Source organism: Prionailurus bengalensis, chromosome D3, assembly GCF_016509475.1.
Source record: "Prionailurus bengalensis isolate Pbe53 chromosome D3, Fcat_Pben_1.1_paternal_pri, whole genome shotgun sequence".
Classification (NCBI taxonomy): domain Eukaryota; kingdom Metazoa; phylum Chordata; class Mammalia; order Carnivora; family Felidae; genus Prionailurus; species Prionailurus bengalensis.
Window position 1 is genome coordinate 18,096,306 of NC_057356.1, and position 20,910 is coordinate 18,117,215.

Below are 20,910 nucleotides of genomic sequence, written 5' to 3' on the forward strand. Positions count from 1 at the left end.
TAGGCTGCCGAGGCCCCAGATTTCTGCCCTTTGGGAAAACATCTGCCCTGCCGTGACCTCCCTAAGCAGCTTGGGGCTGGGAGCTGAGGAGCTGGTGAGTCCTGGGACTGTCCCATAGGAGTCTGCCTGTCCCATCTGGGCCGGCCGGTCCTCCGGGAGTGGCCCCGAGGCCTGACCCGCGGCACACTGGCCCCCATTACACAAATGTGAGTCCATTTGTGTGCCTTTGTGGAGGAGGACCCACAGCTGAAACGACACTCATGGTCACCTGCCTCGTTCTTTGCATTTTGCCGCACCAAGAAGGGGAGGGCTGTGTTTAGTGACTAAACAGATCTTGGTTGGTCCTTCCAATAGTCCTCTGAGGTGGGCGAGGCTTTTCCAGACGGGGAACCTCAGGTCCAGAGAGAGGGAACGTGATTTGTCCGAGATAGCACTCCGTGGGTGGCGGGGTCTCGCTGCGCAGTGACTCGTGCTGCCCTGGACTCTCGGTGTGGTCATCCGTGGCGGTCGTCGGGATGAATTGCATCCGGCACTGGCTCGGTTCCCCACGTGGGATCACCTTGGACTCTCGGCACTCTGTCTCGCGAGGTACGCACGTCCTTACCCTACTTTGTAGATGAGGATCCTAAGTATTGCCCAAGGCTCACCCTGCTTGTAGGTGGCAGAGCTGAGGTCAGCTACCAGGGCACCGAACAAGGTGCCCAAGGACAGTGGGGTTTTGCCGTGAATGATGTGTTGGTGTAGGAGGCGTCCTGGCCTAGAGCTGGGACCGCGGTGCTGATCATGGCTGTGTTGCTAATTTCACGCGGGACCTCCGACCTCTGCTCATCTATAGAATAAGGACACTCCTTAATAAGCACGTGCTCACCTCCAAGGGTCCCCTCCCAGGCTGTGGGGTGGAGCAGGTGGATTTGGGGGGAGCACAGTGACCCGTGACACCCCCGTTCCTGCAGGCTGGCGTGCAGGTTAAGGTATCCGCCGGTCAGCTTTGAACGCCCGGGCAGCCTCACGCGGCTGGCTCCCCTCACCTGTGTGACCTCTGCCTTAGCAAAAGGACATCGGGCCGCCCGCCTGCCAGCTGGAGGGTTCTTGGCTGCCCACACTTTATCCTGACACTCTGCTTCTCTTTCCGTCCCAACGTGGCCAAACCCAGGCAAAGCGTCCCGCAGGTGAGCACATGGGCACAGAAGGTGCTTCTGATCAGGGGAGTGTTTCAAACACAGTTGAGAGACGCAGATTTGGGCCAGAGATCAATTGTACAAGCAGTGAAATAGGCCTAAGTACGTACAGGAATGTGGCAAGCCGGGGGAGGTGGCCCTGTGGGCTGGCCAGCCCCAGAGAGCGTAGACAGCCTCCCGAGTCACTGAGTCCGAGTCAGGGGAGGGCTGACCTGAGCACGGACCTTCACGAGTGGCTTATATCCGTGGGGGACAAAGGAGGGCGTGCCGCATGGCTGACTCGAGTAAAAACTCACCCGTGCTGGAGCACCGGCCGGTCTGAACTCCTCCCCCATGGCCTGATGCACGACACCAGCCTCCTGCTGAAAGGTGACACCCTGTGGGCCGGGTTCCCTTAGTCACCCCGTGGGCGCCTGTCAGGACCCACATGAGAATGGAGCTGGCGGCCGTGGCCACGGTGGTGGTAAGTGGAAGCAAACACCCAGGTGCTCTTCCTCTTGGTGGGAGGAAAAATCCGAGCGTGGAACAGAATTGCTGTCCTCACGCTGGCATTCTGCCCCCCTCGGTCCCGCACAGACCTTGCCAGGGAGGGGTGTGTGTTGCAGGGGTGGGGAGCCGTGGGCCAACAGATCCCGACCACCCCGCACCCCCCCCCCCCCACTCTTCATTTGGTCGCTGCCCTGTGCTTGTAGGTGCCGAGCGGTTTCCTGCGTTCGTGGTGGCTGGACCCATGATTGCTCTGACACCTGGCAAGGTTTGCTTTGCAAGACATAAAAATAGCTCTGGCTGTGCTCAGTTTTCGGGTCAGCTGGGCGATTTCGGCGAAGGGTGACAGTTTGGCGTGGCGTGGGCCCCAGAGCTTCACTGCGGGGACTCCTCTGGCCTTTCCTGCCTATGGACTCAAACCGCCCGCGCAGTGCTCCTCCTGGACCACTGTGCACGTCTGGCATTGTTAGTTTACATGTCGCTCTGATGCTCCGTCTTCCAGGGACACGGCCAGGTGTCTGGTTTTACAGTCGGGTGTCCACATGCTGGGGGGTTAACACCGTCCATTTTAGGGAATTTATCTACGCCCACTTTTCATGCTAGGACGCTGTGAAAGGTTTGGGTGCGGGGGCCGGATTTGAGTGAAGTCAAGGTCCTGAGCTTCTCCGAGCCCATTTACTGAACTGTGAAATGGAAGTGAAATGACAACAGCAATGATAATATCCATCACAGTGGTTCTGAGGTTTGAGGCTAGCAGGCACCCTATACTCGTGACGGTGTAATATGTATAAATACTATTATGTTTATTTGTTTATTTAAAACAAATTTTATTAAAAATGTTTAATGTTTATTTTTGAGAGAGGGAGAGAGAGAGCAAGAGAAAGCAGTCAGGGGCGAGGCAGAGAGAGAGGGAGACACAGAATTGGAAGCAGGCTCCAGGCTCTGAGCTGCCAGCAAAGAGCCTGACGCAGGCCTGACACTCTTGCGAAAGACACTGCTTGTATCCCGGCACCCCTGATAAAGGTCCCAAGATGGAAAATTCCAAAGTCCAAATCCAAATCCAAATCCAAATTCCAGCTTGCCTCAAGCCATCAGTTGGTGCTCAGTGTGGGTGCCCGGAGGTATCGTTCATTTTGTACACGCCTTGGGGGTACCTGCAATGTCCCAAGCTGGGCACCAAGATCCCGAAATGAATGACAGTTCGTCCCTGTCTACAAGGGCAGCCGAATTGGCCCGGAGAGACCAGGCGGTGCCGTTTCCATGCTGTGTTGTCTTTGTTTCCGTGCTGGAGGTCTGTGGGCTCTTGCACCCTGTCACGCTCTCCTGCCCGGGGAAGGTGTAGGACTCTAACCTAATGGGCTCGCTAAGGGAGCCAGAATAGCCTTTGCAACATTTTTGGTACTGTCCCCTGCCAGTGACTAATTTCTAAATCTGTCCTAAGGGCATGCGCGAGCCAGCAATGTCAGGACTCTGACCTTTCTCGCTGGCACTTTTTATTTATTTATTTATTTTTTAATTTTTTTTTTAACGTTTATTTATTTTTGAGACAGAGAGAGACAGAGCATGAACGGGGGAGGGGCAGAGAGAGAGGGAGACACAGAATCGGAAACAGGCTCCAGGCTCTGAGCGGTCAGCACAGAGCCCGACGCGGGGCTCGAACTCACACACTGCGAGATCGTGACCTGAGCCGAAGTCGGATGCTCAACCGACTGAGCCACCCAGGCGCCCCTCGCTGGCACTTTTTAAAACTTTCTTGAGAACTTGCTATGTGCAAGAGTGGAGTCCCCAGAAGGACCTCACCATCGAGAAGCAGGAGGGAGGGAGGGAGTAGACCTGGGGGTCTGGACCCGGTGGTGGTCACCCGAGAGCAGTTTTGTCCCCTGAGACGTTTGGCGACGTCTGGAGACATTTTGCATCGTCGCAGCTGAGGGAAGGGGGTGCTCCCGGCGTCTAGTGGGTGAAGGCTGTGCGCCCTACGATGCGCAGGACGGCCCCCACCACGGAACGGGGAACGTTCCAGCCCCGGAAGCCAATAGTGCCGCGGTTGGGGAGCCTTGGGGAGAGAGCAAGGCGAGGGGATCAGAAAGCTGGGTGCTGCTGTGAACAGGCGTGTACCTCTGCTTGTTTCAGTCCCCGCTTTCAGTTTTTGTGGGGCTACGTCTAGGGAGGGAAAGCCCTGGGTCAGAGAGCAGTTCCATGTTCAAGTTTTTGAGGAGCCACCGAACTGTTTTGCACGGCAGCCCCACCATTTCCCAGTGGCCCCAGCAACGTACAGAGGTTCCGGTTTCTCCACGTGCTCACCAGCCCCTTGCTGTTTTCTTCCCTCCGCCCCCCCTCCTTCCCCCCTCCCTCCTTCCCTGCTTCTCTGTCTCTCTGATTGCAGCCACCCTTGTGGGTCTGAAATGGTACATGGCAGTATATTGATTTGCATTTCCAGAACGACTAAGGTTGGATCTCTTCGTGAGCTATCGGCCATCTGTATATCTGTTTTGGAGCAATGTCCATTCGTGTCCTCGGCTCATTTTAAAATCAGCTTGTCTGGGGGGGGCACTCGGGTGGCTCAGTGGGTTGAGCGTCCGACTTCGGCTCAGGTCGCGATCTTGCGGTGTGTGAGTTCGAGCCCCGCGTCGGGCTCTGGTGCCGACGGCTCGGAGCCTGGAGCCTGCTTCAGTTTCTGTGTCCCCCTTTCTCTCCGCCCCACCCCTGCTTTTGCTCTCTCTCTGTCTTTCAAAAATGAATAAACAGAACAAAAAAATTTTAAATCAGCTTGTTTGTCTTTTTGTTGCTGAGTTGTAAGACGTCTGTATCTGTTCCGGATGCTAAACTGTTAGCAAATGTGTGATTTACAAATATTTTCTCCCCTTCGGTAGGCTGTCTTTTCACTTCCTTGGTAGTGCCCTTTGATGCATAAAAGTGTTTAATTTGAATGAGGTCCAATTTATCTACTTTTTTTTAATGCTCATGCTTCTGCTGTCACATCTGAGAATCCATCGCCAATTCTGAGGTCACAACGATTTGCTCCCATGTTTTCTTTTAAATTTTTTGTGTTTTTTTTTCAATTTTTTTTAATGTTTATTTATTTTTGAGAGAGACAGAGACAGAGCTTGAGCGGGGGAGGGGCAGAGAGAGAGGGAGACACAGGATCCGAAGCAGGCTCCAGGCTCTGAGCTGTCAGCACAGAGCCCGACGAGGGGCTCGAACCCACGAACCGTGAGATCGTGACCTGAGCCGAAGTCGGACGCCCGGCCGACTGAGCCACCCAGGTGCCCCCAATTTTTTTGCGGTTTTAGTTCTATTTAGGTTGTTGACTCATTTCGAGTTGAGTTTTTTTATGGTCTGAGTTAGGAGTCCTGTCGTAGACTCTGGGTCTAGAGTTCTTTCTTGTCCAGCAAGAAAGCAGGACGCAGGATTAAAATGCGAGAGATGGCTAATGTCCGGGAGGAGACGAGAGCCCCGATTAAGGGTCCTTGCTCCGTTTTTATTAGGATCAGAAGGCTTACGAACGTGATGATGGACGTGCGCAAAGAGATAATAAATCTGTGAACATTAACTCATGGGCGTGAGGGAAAGAGGGTTTTGAAGATATACGGTGTTAGAGGTTTGGGTCAATATAAAACAAAATCCTGGAGACAGGCAGATGGTTGTTCAGGGCAACTTTACCCCGCAGTGGTCTATAGCCCTATTTACCTATTTACCTAATTTGGTTCTTCCTTCCTGTGGAACAAGCTTTCTGCTATAGTACTAAATTGGGGGGCATATCTGCCCTGAATACCTAATCTTACTTACCTCATATACCTTTGTGTTGGGGCCTTTACCCCGCCCTCTCTATACCTATTTAACTAATCTTGTTTACCCAAACGTGGGTGTGAGCATCTGTGGCTTTCTAATTCTTTATGCCTTGTTAACCCATCGGTGTAAGCCTGGGGAATCCCTAAGCTTATTCCCCACAGAGTCCAACCTCATTCTGTTGCTTGTAGAAATCAGTTGTCTCAGAACCATATGTTGAAGAGACTATTCTTTCCTCCTTGAATGGTCTTTTTTTTTTTTTCAAGTTTGTTTATTTTCTTTAGTAATCTCTATACCCAGCGTGGGGCTTGAATTCACAATCCTGAGATCAAGAGTCTCGTGCTCTTCTGACTGAGCCAGCGAGGCATCCCCCCACCCCCCACACTGAATGGTCTTGATATCTTCATAAAAAGTCTATGGGCCATAGATGTATATGGGTTTATTTGGGGACGTTCGATTCTAATCCATTGATCTATATACCTGCTCTTGATGCCAGTGCCACACTGTTTTGACCGTAGTTTTACAGTAAGCTTTGAAATCGGAAAGTGTGAGTCCTCCAACTTTGTTCTTTTTAAAGATTGCTCTGGCTATTGGTTCCCCTTGCAGCTCCATATGAATCTGCTTATCGTTTCAGGTAGTATGGCCATCTTAACAGTAGGAAGTCTTCCAATCCATGAACATGGGATGTCTTACATTTATTTAGATCTTCTTTAATTTCTTTCAGCAATGTTTTATACACCAGCATTGTACACGTCTTTCACCTCCTTGGTTAAATTTATTCCTAGATATTTTATCCTTTTGGATGCTATTGTAAATGGAATTGTTTTATTAATTTCCTTTTCAAATTGTCCATTGTTGGTGCAAGAAACACAATTAATTTTTGCATATTGATCCTGTATCCTACAAATGTGCTTAATTTGTTCATTACTTCTATTAGGGTTTTGTGTGTGTGTGTGGATTCTTTTTTCTTTTTAATTTTTTTAATTACATGTATAGAGAGAGTGCAAATGGGGGAGAGGGGCAGAGGGGGAGAGAGAGAGAGAGAGAGAGAGAGAGAGAGGGAAGGAGAGAAAGGGAGAGAATTTTAAGCAGGCTCCATGCTCAGCAGAGAGCCTGATGAAGGGCTCAATTCCACAACCTTGGCATTATGACCCGAGCCAAAATCAAGAGTCAGCTGCTCAACCAACTGAGCCACTGAGCCACCCAGGGGCCTCGTGTGTGTGGATTCTTCAGGATTTTCTATACACAGGCATCTCCTGCTTTTTGAAAGTTCACATTATGCCACTTTGTTTTTGTGAAAGACCTACACTAGTACCTGTTTTTGCTAACTGGAGGAAATCTGAAGAGGATTTTTGCTTTTAGGAAAAAAAGTGGAAGAGTTAAAATAGCCAAGCTGCTTTGGTGAGAACCACACTCAGCACCTCGGCACCAAAGCCACCATAGCTTTGAACTGTGTCTGTGAGCATCTGAGTTTTGTCTTGATTTATGTTGTGTATCCATTAGCAAGATGTGTCCTAAACTACCAGAAAAGCCTAAGAGAGGTTATTTTATGGGCCTGGGAATGCTCAAAAGTGTTTTCTTATCAATTAATGGTAATTGCTTCTTTGCTTTATGCCGTTTCAACTTATGAAAGTTTTCAGAGGAACCTCTCTACTTTTGGATAGCGGGGAAACCTGTATAGGACCATGCCGTCTATGATTAGAAATGATTTCAGGTCTTCCTTTTCTGTTTGAATGGCTTTTATTTCTTTTTCTTGTCTAATTGCTTTGGCTAGGACCTCCAGTACAATAGCAAAATAGGTGAAATAGGTGAAAAGTGGGCACCCTTGGCTTGTTTCTGATCTTCAGGGGAAAGCTTCTGGTCTTTCACCATTGACTATATATTAGCTATAGGTTTTTTCATAACGTGCCTTATTGCATTCAAGTTCCTTTCTATTCCTACTTTTCTGACTTTTTTTTTTTTTTTATCATGAAAGGGTGTTGGATTTTGGCCAAATGCTTTTTTTTTTTTTTTTTTTGGTGTTCATTGAGGTCATCCTGTCAGTTTCCACTCTGTTCTATGGATGTGGTTTGTTACATTGATAGAGGCTGAGCCACCCTTGACTGCCTTTTCCGTAAAAAGAAACTTGATGACCTTAAAGGGAAAAAACCTCCTGACCCTGTGTATTACCTGGAAAATACCCTGATGACATTTCAACAGTTTCTGTTGCCCAAAGTGCACAAGAAGTACTCAAGGTCGTGCCGTTCTGGGAAATCTTGAGAACGTTTCTACTTCCCTTAAGAACATAATATTGAATTATAAAAAGACAAAAGCCTTTTAGATACTATATTGATGTGTTTGAGCTTTGTGGTCCTGTTTTTTTGTTTTTTGTTTTTTCTAAATGCTTCTACTGTATCCCTGTGGCAAATTGGTTCCGAAATTTCAACACGTTCAGGTCGTATTTTTGTTTGTTTGCTTTTAAGCAATCTTTACTTCAAATAGCAATGATCGACTCCATTAATAGGGCAGAGTTAGCGTGGAGGGAAGAGGCATGGGTTAGAAATCAGAATATCTGAATTCATGCGTTCGGCAAAATGACTTTTTGTCTCTTGTTAAGCTCGCCCTGTTTACCGGACACTGTTTTAGACCCTGGAACAGAACAGACTCCCTTCGGTCTTGCTGGGTTTTCATTCGGTTCTAAGCACACTCCATCCCGGGCGTACCTGCGCTAGGAAGAAAATAAGGCAAAGTGCCCTTCCCCCTTCCAGAACCATGATGACGATTGTGACAGTAATACAGCGATGATGGCGGTGGCGATGATAAGATAATGGCGACAGACGTAACAGTCCCTTTACATCTACGAATTGGAATATGTAGAGTCTTCTCTTTTCTTTCTAGGTAACAGCTTTATTGAGACATAATTCATATGCCATTCGGTTCATTCATGTAACCTATATACTTCCGTGGTTTCTAGTACATTCCCCAAGTACATTCACTACAGTCAATTTTAGAACATTTTCATCCCCCCCAACACAACCCTTGTACCCTCTATCCCCATCCTACTAGCCCTAGGCAACCACTCACCTTTCTGTCTCTATGAATTTGCCTGTTCCGGGCGTATCAGATACATGGTGTCATACAATGTGGTCTTTGGCACCTGGCATAATGTTTTCAAGATGCATCCGTGTTGTAACGTGTGTCAATGCTTCAGTCCTGTTTTATGACCAGATAAGGCTCCGTTGTATGGATGGATCACCTTTTGTTTACCCATTCTTCAGGTAACGGACATTTGGATTGCTTCTATTTTTTGGGTCTTAGGAATCTATAACGGGATTCATAACAGGCATGATCTACTCATCTCTTAGGTGCATGTTGATGATTTACGGTGAGCATGTGTTAGTGTCCCTAAATGAGAGGTGAGAAACGGACATCCAGAGGCGTTCAGGAACGTGCCTAGGACCACAGAGCGTGTTCTATGCAGAACCACTCTGTCCACTGCCTTTCCTCTCTGGCACGGCCAGCTGAACCCACAGAACCCTAGCTTGCCCCTTGCCCCGCGAGCCCCTTTAGGGTGGGAATAACTCCATTATGTAGACTCTAAAATGCCTTTCCTTTTTTCCCCTACAGATTTTCTGAATGACCTTGCTTCTTTTCCTATCTTGTTTGATTTTCTCCTGCTTGACCTTCTCCTGGTTAAAATTCTGGGGGGAAATGACAGACTCCAAGCAAGTCACCAAGAGCACACCCGAAGGGAGCTGTAGCCCAAGCCAAGCGCCTTTTCCAGCCTCAGACAGCTCAGGGGAGCCGCCGCAGAAAAATGATAACAACGGCCCTCTGCCAGAGACTCCTAAGCGGGCTGAGCCAGCCTCCCACAGAGGTGCCGACGATACCGATCAGCAAAGAACTTCCGGGCCACCCCCACGCCAGAATCCCCCAGGAGACTCCCTTTCCTCTGATGACACCTCCCCAGCGCCCCAAGCCAATGCAACAGGGACCGCAGACCTGAAGACCCCAGATACCGATGGCCCGTCGTCTCCAGCCAAGCCCCAGGGCCCGCGAGCCAGACCCCTCTCCAAGAAAGACGAGAAGCAGGAGCACATCAAGAGGCAGCTGATGACCAACTTTATCCTGGGCTCCTTCGACGACAACTCCTCTGATGAGGACCCCAGTGCCGGCTTGTTCCGAGAGTCTCCCCGGAAGGGCAGCCGGGCCAGCCTGGGGACTCTGTCTCTGGAGGCTGCTCTCACTGCAGGCGAGCCGGAGAACCCCGTCCCCACCATAAGGTAACGTGCCCTGTGTCCTTCTAACTGGGAGGCACAGGAGACTGTCTTTGTAGAAAGAACTTAGCCCAGTTGGGAAGCCGACCTTGAGTGTGACCGGTTGTAATTTAAGCCGAATGAGCCAAGGCTGACAAGAGCCATGCGGGATGGGATGATGGGGGCTGGAGGGAGGGACAGGTTCCCTGCCTCCTGAAGAGACCTTCGTTCATTTGTTCCTTGATTCTTTCAACAGGTAAAGGCACATGCCTTCCCCTTAGGGATGCCTTCAAAACAAAAACTCAGATACTGTAACCGCATCCAGCAATTTGTTGGAAACAAATGCCCATAGGTCCGTCACAGGCGGGAGTGTCGAGTCCGGGTGTGCAGTTGGTGGCTTTGTTTGTTTCTGTTGTTGCTGTTGAGCTTTGCCGCCTCCCTTCCGGGCGACAGAATTGCAAACAGAATACGGTAGTACCGGGTGGAAAACTCAGGCAACACAGACAAGCAGAGAAAAGAGAAGAGCCACCAACCGTAACTTGGCCAGGTCCTCTGCTTTCCTTCCAGTGTCCTTCCCTCCTTCCGGTCTGTTCCTTTCTCCGGGAGGTAGAATCCCACTGGCTGTCGGTCTCAGCACACCTCTTGTACTCTCTCTCTCGAACGTGAACAACTTGGACGAGGAGGTGGCTTCTTCCATAGGTGCCCACGTTCCCAGGGAGCTTAATTTGCGCTCTGGTGAGCACATAGAAGGTAGAGAGAGACGAAATGCGAGTGTTCCCTGTACTGACCGTCCTCAGGGGGGAGTTCAGTTTGAGGTTCCGGAAGGGTTAAAGGAAGGGAGGGCTTTAGGGTCTGGTACAAAGAGCAGTCATTGGTGTTGGAAGCAGAGCTGGCTCCACCTGGGCTCTGCCACGCCCCACTGTGTGCCCTTGGGCATGGCGTTCGCCTCTCCCGGCCTCAGTTCCTCATCTGCCAAACACTGACCTGATTAAATGGCATAACGATTGTAACGTATGCAAAGACCGGTACATAGTAGGTACTTAATAAGCCCCCGATTCCTTCATAGCCCCTCCCTGTGGCTTGCTCTTTGTCCCCCCAACACCCACTTCACCCACCACTTCACAGTTTATATAAATTATCCATTGATCCCTTAGAACAGCAGCACAAGGCTGGTGGTGGGTTCCCATTTTACAGATGAGAAAACCAGGGCTCAGATCCGTGGCGTCCCCCCCACCGCCGCCCCGCCCTGGCTACCGTTGACCCTTTTGCTCACATCCGTTGGTCCATCTTGGGTCAACTCTGAAGAAATATTCAGGGGGGAGCCTCCCAACCCCCTCCCCCCCCCACCAAAACCCTCCAGAGTGTTGCTTTGCAGAGAGCCACTGCTGTGCTCTCCCTCTTCCACAGGGTGGTCATGCCTCGTCCCCGGGGCCCCCAGGTCAAAAGCCCAGGCCACGTTCAGATGTGGGCAGGTGGCCTGCAACCAGCCGGAGGGGTGAGGAAATGAAGCCTGACTTAGAGAAGGCCAGTGTGTGGGCAAAGTGCCCCTGCTGGAGTCCGGGGAGTTCCCTTTATTAATATTATTCTTTCCCGGCCAGCTGCTAAATAATCTGCACCCTCAGGCAAATCCCCTAACCTTCCGGGGCTCTGTTTCTGCAAAATGGAGGTAGGGAGCAGGGGTTTTATTTTATTTTTTTTTTTTGCTAGTCCTTCCAACCTTCCCATTTCGCAGACAGAAACCTAAGACCGGGGTGGGGGGTGGTTTATTCCAGGGAGCTACACTCAGGCAGAAGCCACAGCCAAGGCATTGATAGGTCTGCGGATCTTCCCTGCTGGTAACAGGTTCTTCACAGACCGTGTGACCTCTGTGTCGCTCCAGAGGTCACCTTGTGGCCCATGCTGGCGTCTTCCTGCCAGGCCACCAGCCAGGAGACTGGGTAGAGAAACGGCACATGTTTAATTCTGTGGCGTGGGAGGAGCTCTTTTTGAATGATCTCAGAGAGCCTTTGTCTTCCCCCTGTGCCCTCGCCATCCCAGGAAACTCACATTTGCTGTTCCCTCTGAACTGAAATGGCCCCCACCCCCTCCTCCACACCCCCCTCCCCCTGCCACCGTTTCCTTACACCTCCCCCCAGGACCTACTTCAAGGCATGTGACCCTCTGCTGCCTCCCTCTTGAAATTCTTAATAACTTTTCAACAAGGGCTCCATGTTTTCATTTTGCACTGGGCCCTGTGTGGACTTGGAAATAGTCCCCAGATGGCGGACTTCCCATGCAACCCTTAGAGAACAAAGCTGGTGAGAACATTACAAGTGACAAAATGCTCACATGCTGTGAAATGAAGGTTCCGAGGTAATCACTTTGGTCAACAGTGGCAATGTGATTAGTATACAGTGGGTCTGGGGTAAGATGCCCATTCAGAGCACTGTTGCCCTGATACTTCTCTCCTGTGGGTGCGTGTGTGGACTGAATGGGTGGGATAGGACAGGTTCAGGATCGCACAGCTGTAGTCCTGAAAATTAAAGTTATGACCCCAGGGGGTGCCCGGGTGACTCAGTTAAACGTCCCGCTCTTGCTTTTGGCTCAGGTCACGATCTTACAGTTCATGAGATTGAGCTCTGTGTCAAGCTCTGTGCTGAGTGTGGAGCCTGCTTAGGATTCTGTCTGTCTCCCTCTCAAGATAAATAAATAAACTTAAAAAAAAAATAAAGTTATGACCTGGAAATTCATTAGTTGGTGGTGAACTCATTTAGCAGCAAAATCCACCTTGAATAGATGTAAAGTTGTTTGTAGTGTTTATCCCATTTTGTGAATATTCATGCCTTCTGCTGCTGAAATAGTAACATGAAAACGTATCATGTAAAGCTTTACCATCACCCCCCAAAAAAGTTCCCAAATTCCAAAGCATATTGAGTCCTGGGAGTTTCAGATAAGGGATTGTGGACACATGAATGTAATGTGCTTAGATTTCTGCCCAATTAGTAAGCACAGAAAATGAGGGTGCTTAATGTTTGTGTGCGTGTGTGTGTGTGTGTGTGTGTGGCTGGAAAGTCTATAAGGAATGTGTCAAAATAGTTAATAATCATTGTTTTTATATGGTGCAATTATGAGTCATTTAAATTTTCTTCTGTGTTTTCCAACTTTCTGCTGTAGATATTGTTACAACAAGTGTTAACAATGTTTAATAATAAAACCTTATAAAAATATTGGGGGGGAGGGGCGCCTGGGTGGCTCAGTCAGTTGAGTGTCTGACCTCGGCTCAGGTCACGATCTCACGGTCCGTGAGTTCGAGCCCCGCGTCAGGCTCTGGGCTGATGGCTCAGAGCCTGGAGCCTGCCTCCGATTCTGTGTCTCCCTCTCTCTCTGCCCCTCCCCCGTTCATGCTCTGTCTCTCTCTGTCCCAAAAATAAATAAACGTTAAAAAAAAATATTGGGGGGGGAAAGTGAACCAGTCATCCCACTTCCTAGATAAAAAGCTGAAGCCCTCACCCTCAGGGGTCTGTCAGAGGTCTCTGATATCTCTATCAGAGATAATCATAGGCCCTCAGTGCCATTCGAGCCCGGACCCTCAGCAGGTGCAGGTCAGAAAGCGGTCTGCGAACTCCCGGTATTGATGCTTAACCTGGGCTCCGGCAAAGATGCTTCCACCCTCCTCCTAACCCGTTCTTGGCCTTAGTGAGAAGAATGAGGCAGGGGAGGCAGCCATTAAGCTCTGTGACCTTGAGGATGTCACCTACCCTCTCAGGGGGCTGGACTGGATGCTCTGAGATCCTTTGTGGCCCCAGCAGCCTTTGCTTTTGTTTCTTTGTGTGTGGAGCGGTGCGTGGTGGGGGGCAGGGGGGCGGTGCTGGAGGAACGGAGGTGGGGGGGGGAGGGGGGAAGAGAGCTTGGGGAAAGTTTGTTAATTTCGAACCATTTTCTCCTGGGCCGGTTGCCGGTGGATGGTCTGGGTCCTCCTAGGTAAACATTAGGACAAATTCAGAGATGAAACGGTCCAGTGGAGAAGCTAAGGTTTGTCCCATCCATTCATGGGCTTGGGAGCATTTATCATAGGCCTGCTGGTTGCCAGGCTCTGTGCAGGCACTGTGGGTGCTCAGAGGGCCTCAGAGAGGCCAGGCCAGGCCAGGCCAGGCAGGAGCCTACGAGGACGCTAGCCCAGAGAACTTCCCATCGTGGGCAGAGAACTTTCCACTGCGCATGCTTTCTCCTCCACTCAGCTGTCACGTGCCCCCGGGGCCGAGCCGTTAACCTTTCTGTGCCTCAGCATCCTCCAGAACGAGGTCACAGTGCTGCCTACCTCACAGGCCCGGTGCCACGCTTAGCTGAGCTACTGTGAGCCCACAGTGCCATGGCGTGATCACTGTCATTGGGTGCCAAGCACAGTGGTCATAGCGAGGGCCCAGGCCCCGCAGGCAGACAGGTCTGGCTTCGGATCTCAGACCAGTCCCGTGAGCTCTCTCAGCTGCAATTTCCTTCTCCGTCGAAGCGGGGCAATGCTGGTGTCTACCTCACAAGTGTGCTGAGATCACGGGAGAAGGAGTGGCGGGTGTGGGTGGCCCAGGGGCTGCCTCGGGGGCCGGCCGCTGAATGGGCATCTTCCAAAGCTCTCGCCTGTGGCCATGGCTCTTCCCAGGCCCCTCCGGGCGCACATCCTTAAGGTATAGCAGCCTGTGTCCGCAGGGGAGGAAGTGGAGGGGGGGGCAGGCGAAGTGTCCCCAACAAAATGGTAGAACACAAGGCAGTCCACAGGGTGCTTTCCCAACCACTCACTTCCCTGGTGGGAGTGCTGAGTTCAAGAGAGGCTTCTCAAGGCAGACCGCAGAGCCCAGGGAGGCGAGTGCGGGTCGGTGGGGTCTGGACCGCAGTCAAGGGACACCACAGGCGAGCACCCTGACACCCGGGACCTTGCTGCACTTCTGTCCCAGATAACGTCCTGGGTGGGCTTGCATCGGGCCTCTTCCAGATCCTTCCTGCTCATGATCTCCCCTCCGTATCTCTTTTCCTCTGCTCCAAGTAGCAAGCAGGTCATAAAACTTTAAATTGTCTATAGATATTTGTTATTTGTCCCTCAGTGAAATGCCATGGATCTTTTGATAATGTTTTAATTTACTTATTCCTTTATTGATTTAGGGGGAGGCTGGCAGAAACCCCGTTTTCAACTCTTTTTAGCTCCTAAGATGTTTTCTGGGAGGTTCGGGGGAAGGGGGTCCCTGTTTTCACATTGTTTCATTGGTGGACTGGATATTGAGTTTCGGAAGAGGCTGGCTATTAATACAGGATCCAGAGAAACTAAACATTCCTTTCTCTCTCTCTTAAATATCTAGATCCCGCTTTATTTTTATTTTTATTTTTTTAAAGTTTATTTTTTTATAATTAAAAAAATTTTAATGTTTATTTCTGAGAGAGAGAGAGACAGGGTGCAAGCGGGGGCGGGACAGAGAGAGAGGGAGACACAGAATCCAAAGCAGGCTCCAGGCTCCGAGCTGTCAGCACAGAGCCCGACATGGGGCTCGAACCCACAAATGCTGAGATTGTAACCTGTGCCGAGGTTGGACGCTTAACCGACTGTGCCACCCAGGCGCCCCTTAAGTTTATTTATTTATTTTGAGAGACAGAGTGAGAACAAGCGGGGAAGGGGCAGAGAGAGAGGGAGAGAGAGAGAGAGAGAGAGAGAGAGAGAATCTTAAGCAGGCTCTGCACCGTCAGCACAGAGCCCAATGTGGGCTCAGTCCCACAAACTATGAGATTGTGACCTGAACTGAAATCAAGAGTCAGATGTTCAACAGACTGAGCCACCCAGGGGCCCCGTCTGTATCCTAATTTAGAAAAATCTTTCACTTCTGCTCTATGCTTAATGGAACATTTCCTCCCATCACATATTGAAAGGGATTATTTTAAATTATTTTGTTAATGTTTCTTTATTTTTGAGAGAGAGAGAGCTTGCACTCGCATGCAGGGGAGCAGGGGAGGGGCAGAGAGAGGGAAGGACAGAGGATGCGAAGCGGGCTCTGTGCTGTCAGTGGACTTGAACTCACGAACCATGAGATCATGACCTGAGCTGAAGTCAGACGCTTAACGGACTGGGCCCCCCAGGTTAATGCCCCAGGGCATTATTTTGTTTTTGTCTGAATGAACGCACTTGGTATATGGATGGTTTTACAGATGAAGTGGAGAGAAGAGGTTTGCTCGGGGTCCCAGAGGGCACAGGGCCAGGCTTGAGGCCGCTCACGGCTCCAGAATTTCCACTGTGCTGCTAGTCACTTGTACGTGTACCATTTCTTGTTTTTGCGTGTGCCTTTCGCCATTGACCTGGCTTTTCCCTCTGCCATACCAACAAGTTAAATTTAGCCTCTGATGAGCCTGAGCAGAAGGGCTTGTAACACGAGACTGCATCTACAGCCAAGTTTGAACTGTCATCGAAAGCACAGTGACAATTGTTTAGAGGAGATGTTTGTATAAAGGCGGTACCGAGCATAGGGGCGTGTGTTATTCTTTCCTTCGGATCTTCTCTTCCCTAATAAGGCAGGCAGAGAAAAACCCAAGTCGTTATCACTCTGATGACGTGCCAAGCGCGGACATCTAAGTGAAATCCTTTTCTTGAGAGCCCCCACGTGAAAGCGAGCTGTGTTACGACGTCTCTCGGGCTGGGTTGGCGGAGAAGTTAGCATCACCACGGTGTCCAACAGGTGTTGGGGTTTTGTCACTAGAGGATAAAAATCCAGAGCGATGCAAGTAAACCGATTCAAGCTCTTTCCCACTTGATCCTTACTGACTTGGGGTCTTTTGAAATACTTTCATTTCCTGATTTTAATTGTTTTCCCTATTTTGAGGTGAATATATTAAATTTGGGTCATGTCGGGGATGAATTTGCAGGGGGGAGGGGGTTGGTTTGAAACTTTAAAAAATGCATCAGCCTAAGGTGGAGTTTGTTTTGGAGGAGGGAAAGACAAGGCCGTGGAGAACATTCTAGAAATTCTGAAGAACTGAGAATTGTGTTCACCTGTTTTATGTATTTATTTCTTTTTTTTTTTAAATTTTTTTTTCAACGTTTTTATTTATTTTTGGGACAGAGAGAGACAGAGCATGAACGGGGGAGGGGCAGAGAGAGAGGGAGACACAGAATCGGAAACAGGCTCCAGGCTCCGAGCCGTCAGCCCAGAGCCCGACGCGGGGCTCGAACTCACGGACCGCGAGATCGTGACCTGGCTGAAGTCAGACGCTTAACCGACTGCGCCACCCAGACGCCCCTTATGTATTTATTTCTTAATCCCCTTGTTGAAACAGTTGATATATGGCTAGAGCACAGCTAACTGGTGTCCTCAGGCAGGGCTGCTTCTACAGCTCCTAGGAGAGGTCACTGCTGCCATTGTGGCCATATTTGCAGACTTTTACATTAGCTTTTGGCTTCTTGCTTTGCTGTGAACGTAGGCTACATTTATTATCATTGCAATATTTTCTAGGCAGTGTTTTGGGTCCTTTTAACTTATGAAAACTACTTGGAGAAGTATTCATTCATTTATTCTAACTGGAATCAGTTTGCGTGGGTTCAAGCCTCCAGCTCTGTCACCCCTAGGAAATGTACATCTCTGGGTCTTGTTTCCTTATCTGCATTATGGAAATAAAAACGATAGGATTGTTGGGCACCTGGGTGGCTCAGTCCATGAAGAATCCCACTCTTTTTTAAAAATTTATTATTATTTTTTTTTTAGCATTTATTTATTTTTGAGATAGGGAGAGACAGAGCATGAACGGGGGAGGGTCAAAGAGAGAGGGAGACACAGAATCTGAAACAGGCTTTTTTAGCGTTTATTTATTTTTGAGATAGGGAGAGACAGAGCATGAACGGGGGAGGGTCAGAGAGAGAGGGAGACACAGAATCTGAAACAGGCTCCAGGCTCTGAGCTGTCAGCACAGAGCCTGACGCGGGGCTCGAACTCACGGACCGCGAGATCGTGACCTGGCTGAAGTCGGACGCTTAACCGACTGAGCCACCCAGGCGCCCCAAGAATCCCACTCTTGATTTCAGCTCAGGTCAGGATCTCACGGTTCATGAGTTTGAGTCCCGCGTCGGACTCAGAGCCTGCTTGGGATTGTCTCTCTCCCGTCTTTTCTCTTCCCCTACCCCACTAGTGCTCTCTTCTCTCTCTCTCTCTCTCAAAGATAAATAAACTTACAATGAAAAAAAAATTAAAAACAATAGGATCGCTATTAAATAAGACAAAGGCACAAGAGAGCACTCAGGGTATGCTGGTCTTAGCAGAAAGCTTATTTTTTTAAGAAAAGATGTATTCATTTGAGTGTGGCTGACACACAATGTTGCATTCGTTTCAGGTGTAGGACATAGTGATCAGACAAGTCTATATAGTTATGCTCTGCTCACCACAAGTGTAGCCACCATCTGTCACCATACATCACTACTACACTATCACCGACTATATTCCCTATGCTGTCCCTTTCATTCCTGTGACTAATTCATTCCATAGCTGGAAGCCAGAAAGAAGCCTTTTTAGGGTCTCAGGGCAGCTGGGGTCTTCCCTGCCTTGAAAGCACTCACTGTACCAGGTGACCCATGTGGTCCGAAGTGTGTGTTGGGAGCTCTCCGTGGGGACAGAGGGACCTGGAACAAACTTGTCCCTGGGAATAGAGGTGAAAGGATGAGCAAAACCAGGAACTTGGAAGCCAGAAGTTGACCTGACTTCGGGGGCTTTTACTAGGCACTGTGGTGACATCTGACTCATATTTTAAGGTTTATTTATTATCAGAGAGAGAGAGAGCGTGCAAGGAAGGGACAGAGAGGAGAGAGAGAATCCCAAGCAGGCTCCACACCCTCAGCTCAGGGCCCGAGGCAGGGCTGCATCCCCCTAACCCTGAGGTTATGACCTGAGCCGAAATCAAGAGTGGGGCTCTCAACCGACTGAGCCACCCAGACGCCCCTGACTCATATTTTAAATAAACCATATTTTCCACCACTTCCCTAGCGGGTGTGTTCAAGCACTTGTGAGTTTTGCCCAGCTGCCAGTAGCTAGTGGGTGCCATCCTGGAACGCTTCTACTCCAGTCAGGCGAGCTGGGTAGGAAAGCAGCCAAGAGGGTTTTTGTTTTTTGCGGTTTTTTTTTTTGTTTTGTTTTGTTTTAACATCTCCGGCGGTCGTCTCCCGGCGCCCAAGGTCAGCAGCGGTGGCTCCGTGATTGGCCGGCGTGGGGGGGCGGGACCTGGCCGGCGGGGATAGGGGGCGGGGCCCGGTGAGGGGGCAGGACCCTTCTGGGAGGAGGGGTCCGCTTGGGGGCGGGGCCTCGGCGGGCGCGTCCGCCCCGGACACTTGCGCGCAGGACTCATTTCGGGATGGAGGAAGCTCAGCGCTTGGGCCGGCATCTGCAGGTTGCAGCACAACCCGGCCCGAGCCGCTCTCGGACCGCGCCTCCGCCTCCCTGTGGCTGCCCTGCTGGGCCCCGGGACCGGGGTCCGCTTCAGGGGGTCCAGGGGTGCATGCTCGGCATTCCTGAAGGAGCCGGGTGGGATTGGTCGGCGGGCAGGTCAATATGAGTCCTGCCAAGTGCAAGGTCTGTTTCCCTGATCGCAAAGTAAAGTAAGTAAGCCTGCAATTCTAATGACCGTTATCTTTTGCAAACTTACGCAGCGTGTCCCCCCCGCCCCTAGTAGAGACAAGCTATGTGACCCCTTCGCTCCACCTCCTCTTCCCCGCCCCCACTAAAGAAATGCAGGCTTCAGTTTGGCAGCTGGGGAGATGGAGCCTGCCTTGCAAAACCCGGGAGGCTGGATTTGGCGGTGATGTTGTTTGGAAGGGGGCGCTCAGGAACACAAAGGTGGACCCGCTGGCGGGGGTCCGCGCTGTCCTCCTGTTCCTCCCCTTTGCTTTGGTGAAGCCTTGGTTGCGGAAGGCAGGACTTTGGAAATGATCGCGAAGCCCGGGGCGAATCAATGTGCATCTGAGCGCGCATCCCATTTAAGGTTATTTTCTGAGCAATTAGTGCAGGCACTTCTGTGCCCCAGTGCTTCCTAGCCCCACCTGCTTGATTTCTTGTTTTCATTTTATTGCACTTGAAAAAATTACCAAAGTCACGTTCTGTTTGTTGTTGAAAAGTCAGAAAATTCTAGATAAGCAAAAAGGAGGAACAAAAATCACCCTTAACCACTTCTCCCCATGCATCCCCGCCCACCCCATGATCTTTATTAACAGTTGCTGGATAGTTAGTGCAGGGAAGTGAGGTCACTTGGAGCCAGAAGGACCTGGTTGTTTGGGTTCAAGGTTGGAGGGTTCAGAGAGGGCAGGAGACATGCCCCAGGAAGGAGGCTGACCTTGAAGTTCTCTGGTCCCTCTGCAAAGCAGAATAACAGAGCCTTTCGGGGGACCCTCCTTGGATTGCTGAAGGCAAAGGGCCTGCAGACGGGCACCGGTACCCTGTTTAGATCATGGTCTTTGTTGTACACTGAGCTTTTTGTAGAGCATGTTAGTCACATTTCTACCCCCATCTAACCCCTCTGGCAAAACCCCTCAAGTCCTCCGGTGTGCCCAAAGCTGGCTGTGTGGCCTCCAAAGGATACATTTTTTTTTCCTGATCTGTAAGGCTATTTACACAAAAGTTCAACATACGAATCTTGAATCACATTGAATCAAAACCACCTTAAGCTGAAAGAATAAACCTGCAAGAATTGGAATCCCCCCACTGCAAGTGGCTTCGCTGCCAAGGGAATGCTGCTCAGAACCAAGGCCAGCTGCCTGGTTGAAATGTGGGTTGTTGATTGGTGGTTCTCGCCCCCACCTGCATGTTAGAATTTCCTGTGGGGGGGGGGGTGCTTTTGGAAAAGGTAGATGCCTGGGTGATCCCTACTCCCCCCCACCCCCCCACCCCCAATAATCCTTCCCATCCTGGGGATGCTGAGTAATTAGTCCAGGTGGGGCCTAGACATCAGCAGTTTTTAAGGCTTCTCGTGATGGAGTGCACAGTCAGGGCCAAAAAGCACCGCTTAACTCAGAGTTGGTGAACTGTTTCCATCAAGGGCCAAATAGTAAATATTTTCGGCTTTTGTGGTCATATGGTCTCTGTCACACCTACTCAGCTCTGCCATTTACTGCCCCAGCAGCCACAGATGATACATCATGATTGAGAGGGCCTGACTGTATTCCAATCGCACTGTGTTTATGGACACTGAGGTTGAAAATTCACGTTATTTTCTCCTGTCATAAAGTAAGATTCTTTCAACCA

The 20,910-nt window shown here is 50.2% G+C and overlaps 1 protein-coding gene across 5 annotated transcripts in view; it reads left to right on the top strand.

Annotated features, from left to right (window-relative positions):
- The first annotated feature begins 1,392 nt into the window (after positions 1 to 1,392).
- ACACB (acetyl-CoA carboxylase beta) overlaps positions 1,393 to 20,910 on the top strand; it is a 110,551-nt gene continuing 91,033 nt past the window's right edge. For 2 of the 5 annotated variants that reach the window (XM_043557841.1, XM_043557840.1), the window contains exons 1-2: positions 1,393 to 1,641; positions 9,057 to 9,712. In XM_043557841.1, coding sequence (XP_043413776.1) covers positions 9,066 to 9,712 — 647 coding nt within the window. In that variant the 5' untranslated portion in view covers positions 1,393 to 1,641; positions 9,057 to 9,065. Of the gene's footprint in view, positions 1,642 to 9,056; positions 9,713 to 14,084; positions 14,344 to 18,988; positions 19,272 to 20,910 lie in introns of those variants that run through there. The other 3 variants (XM_043557837.1, XM_043557838.1, XM_043557839.1) reach the window with 3 other exon arrangements.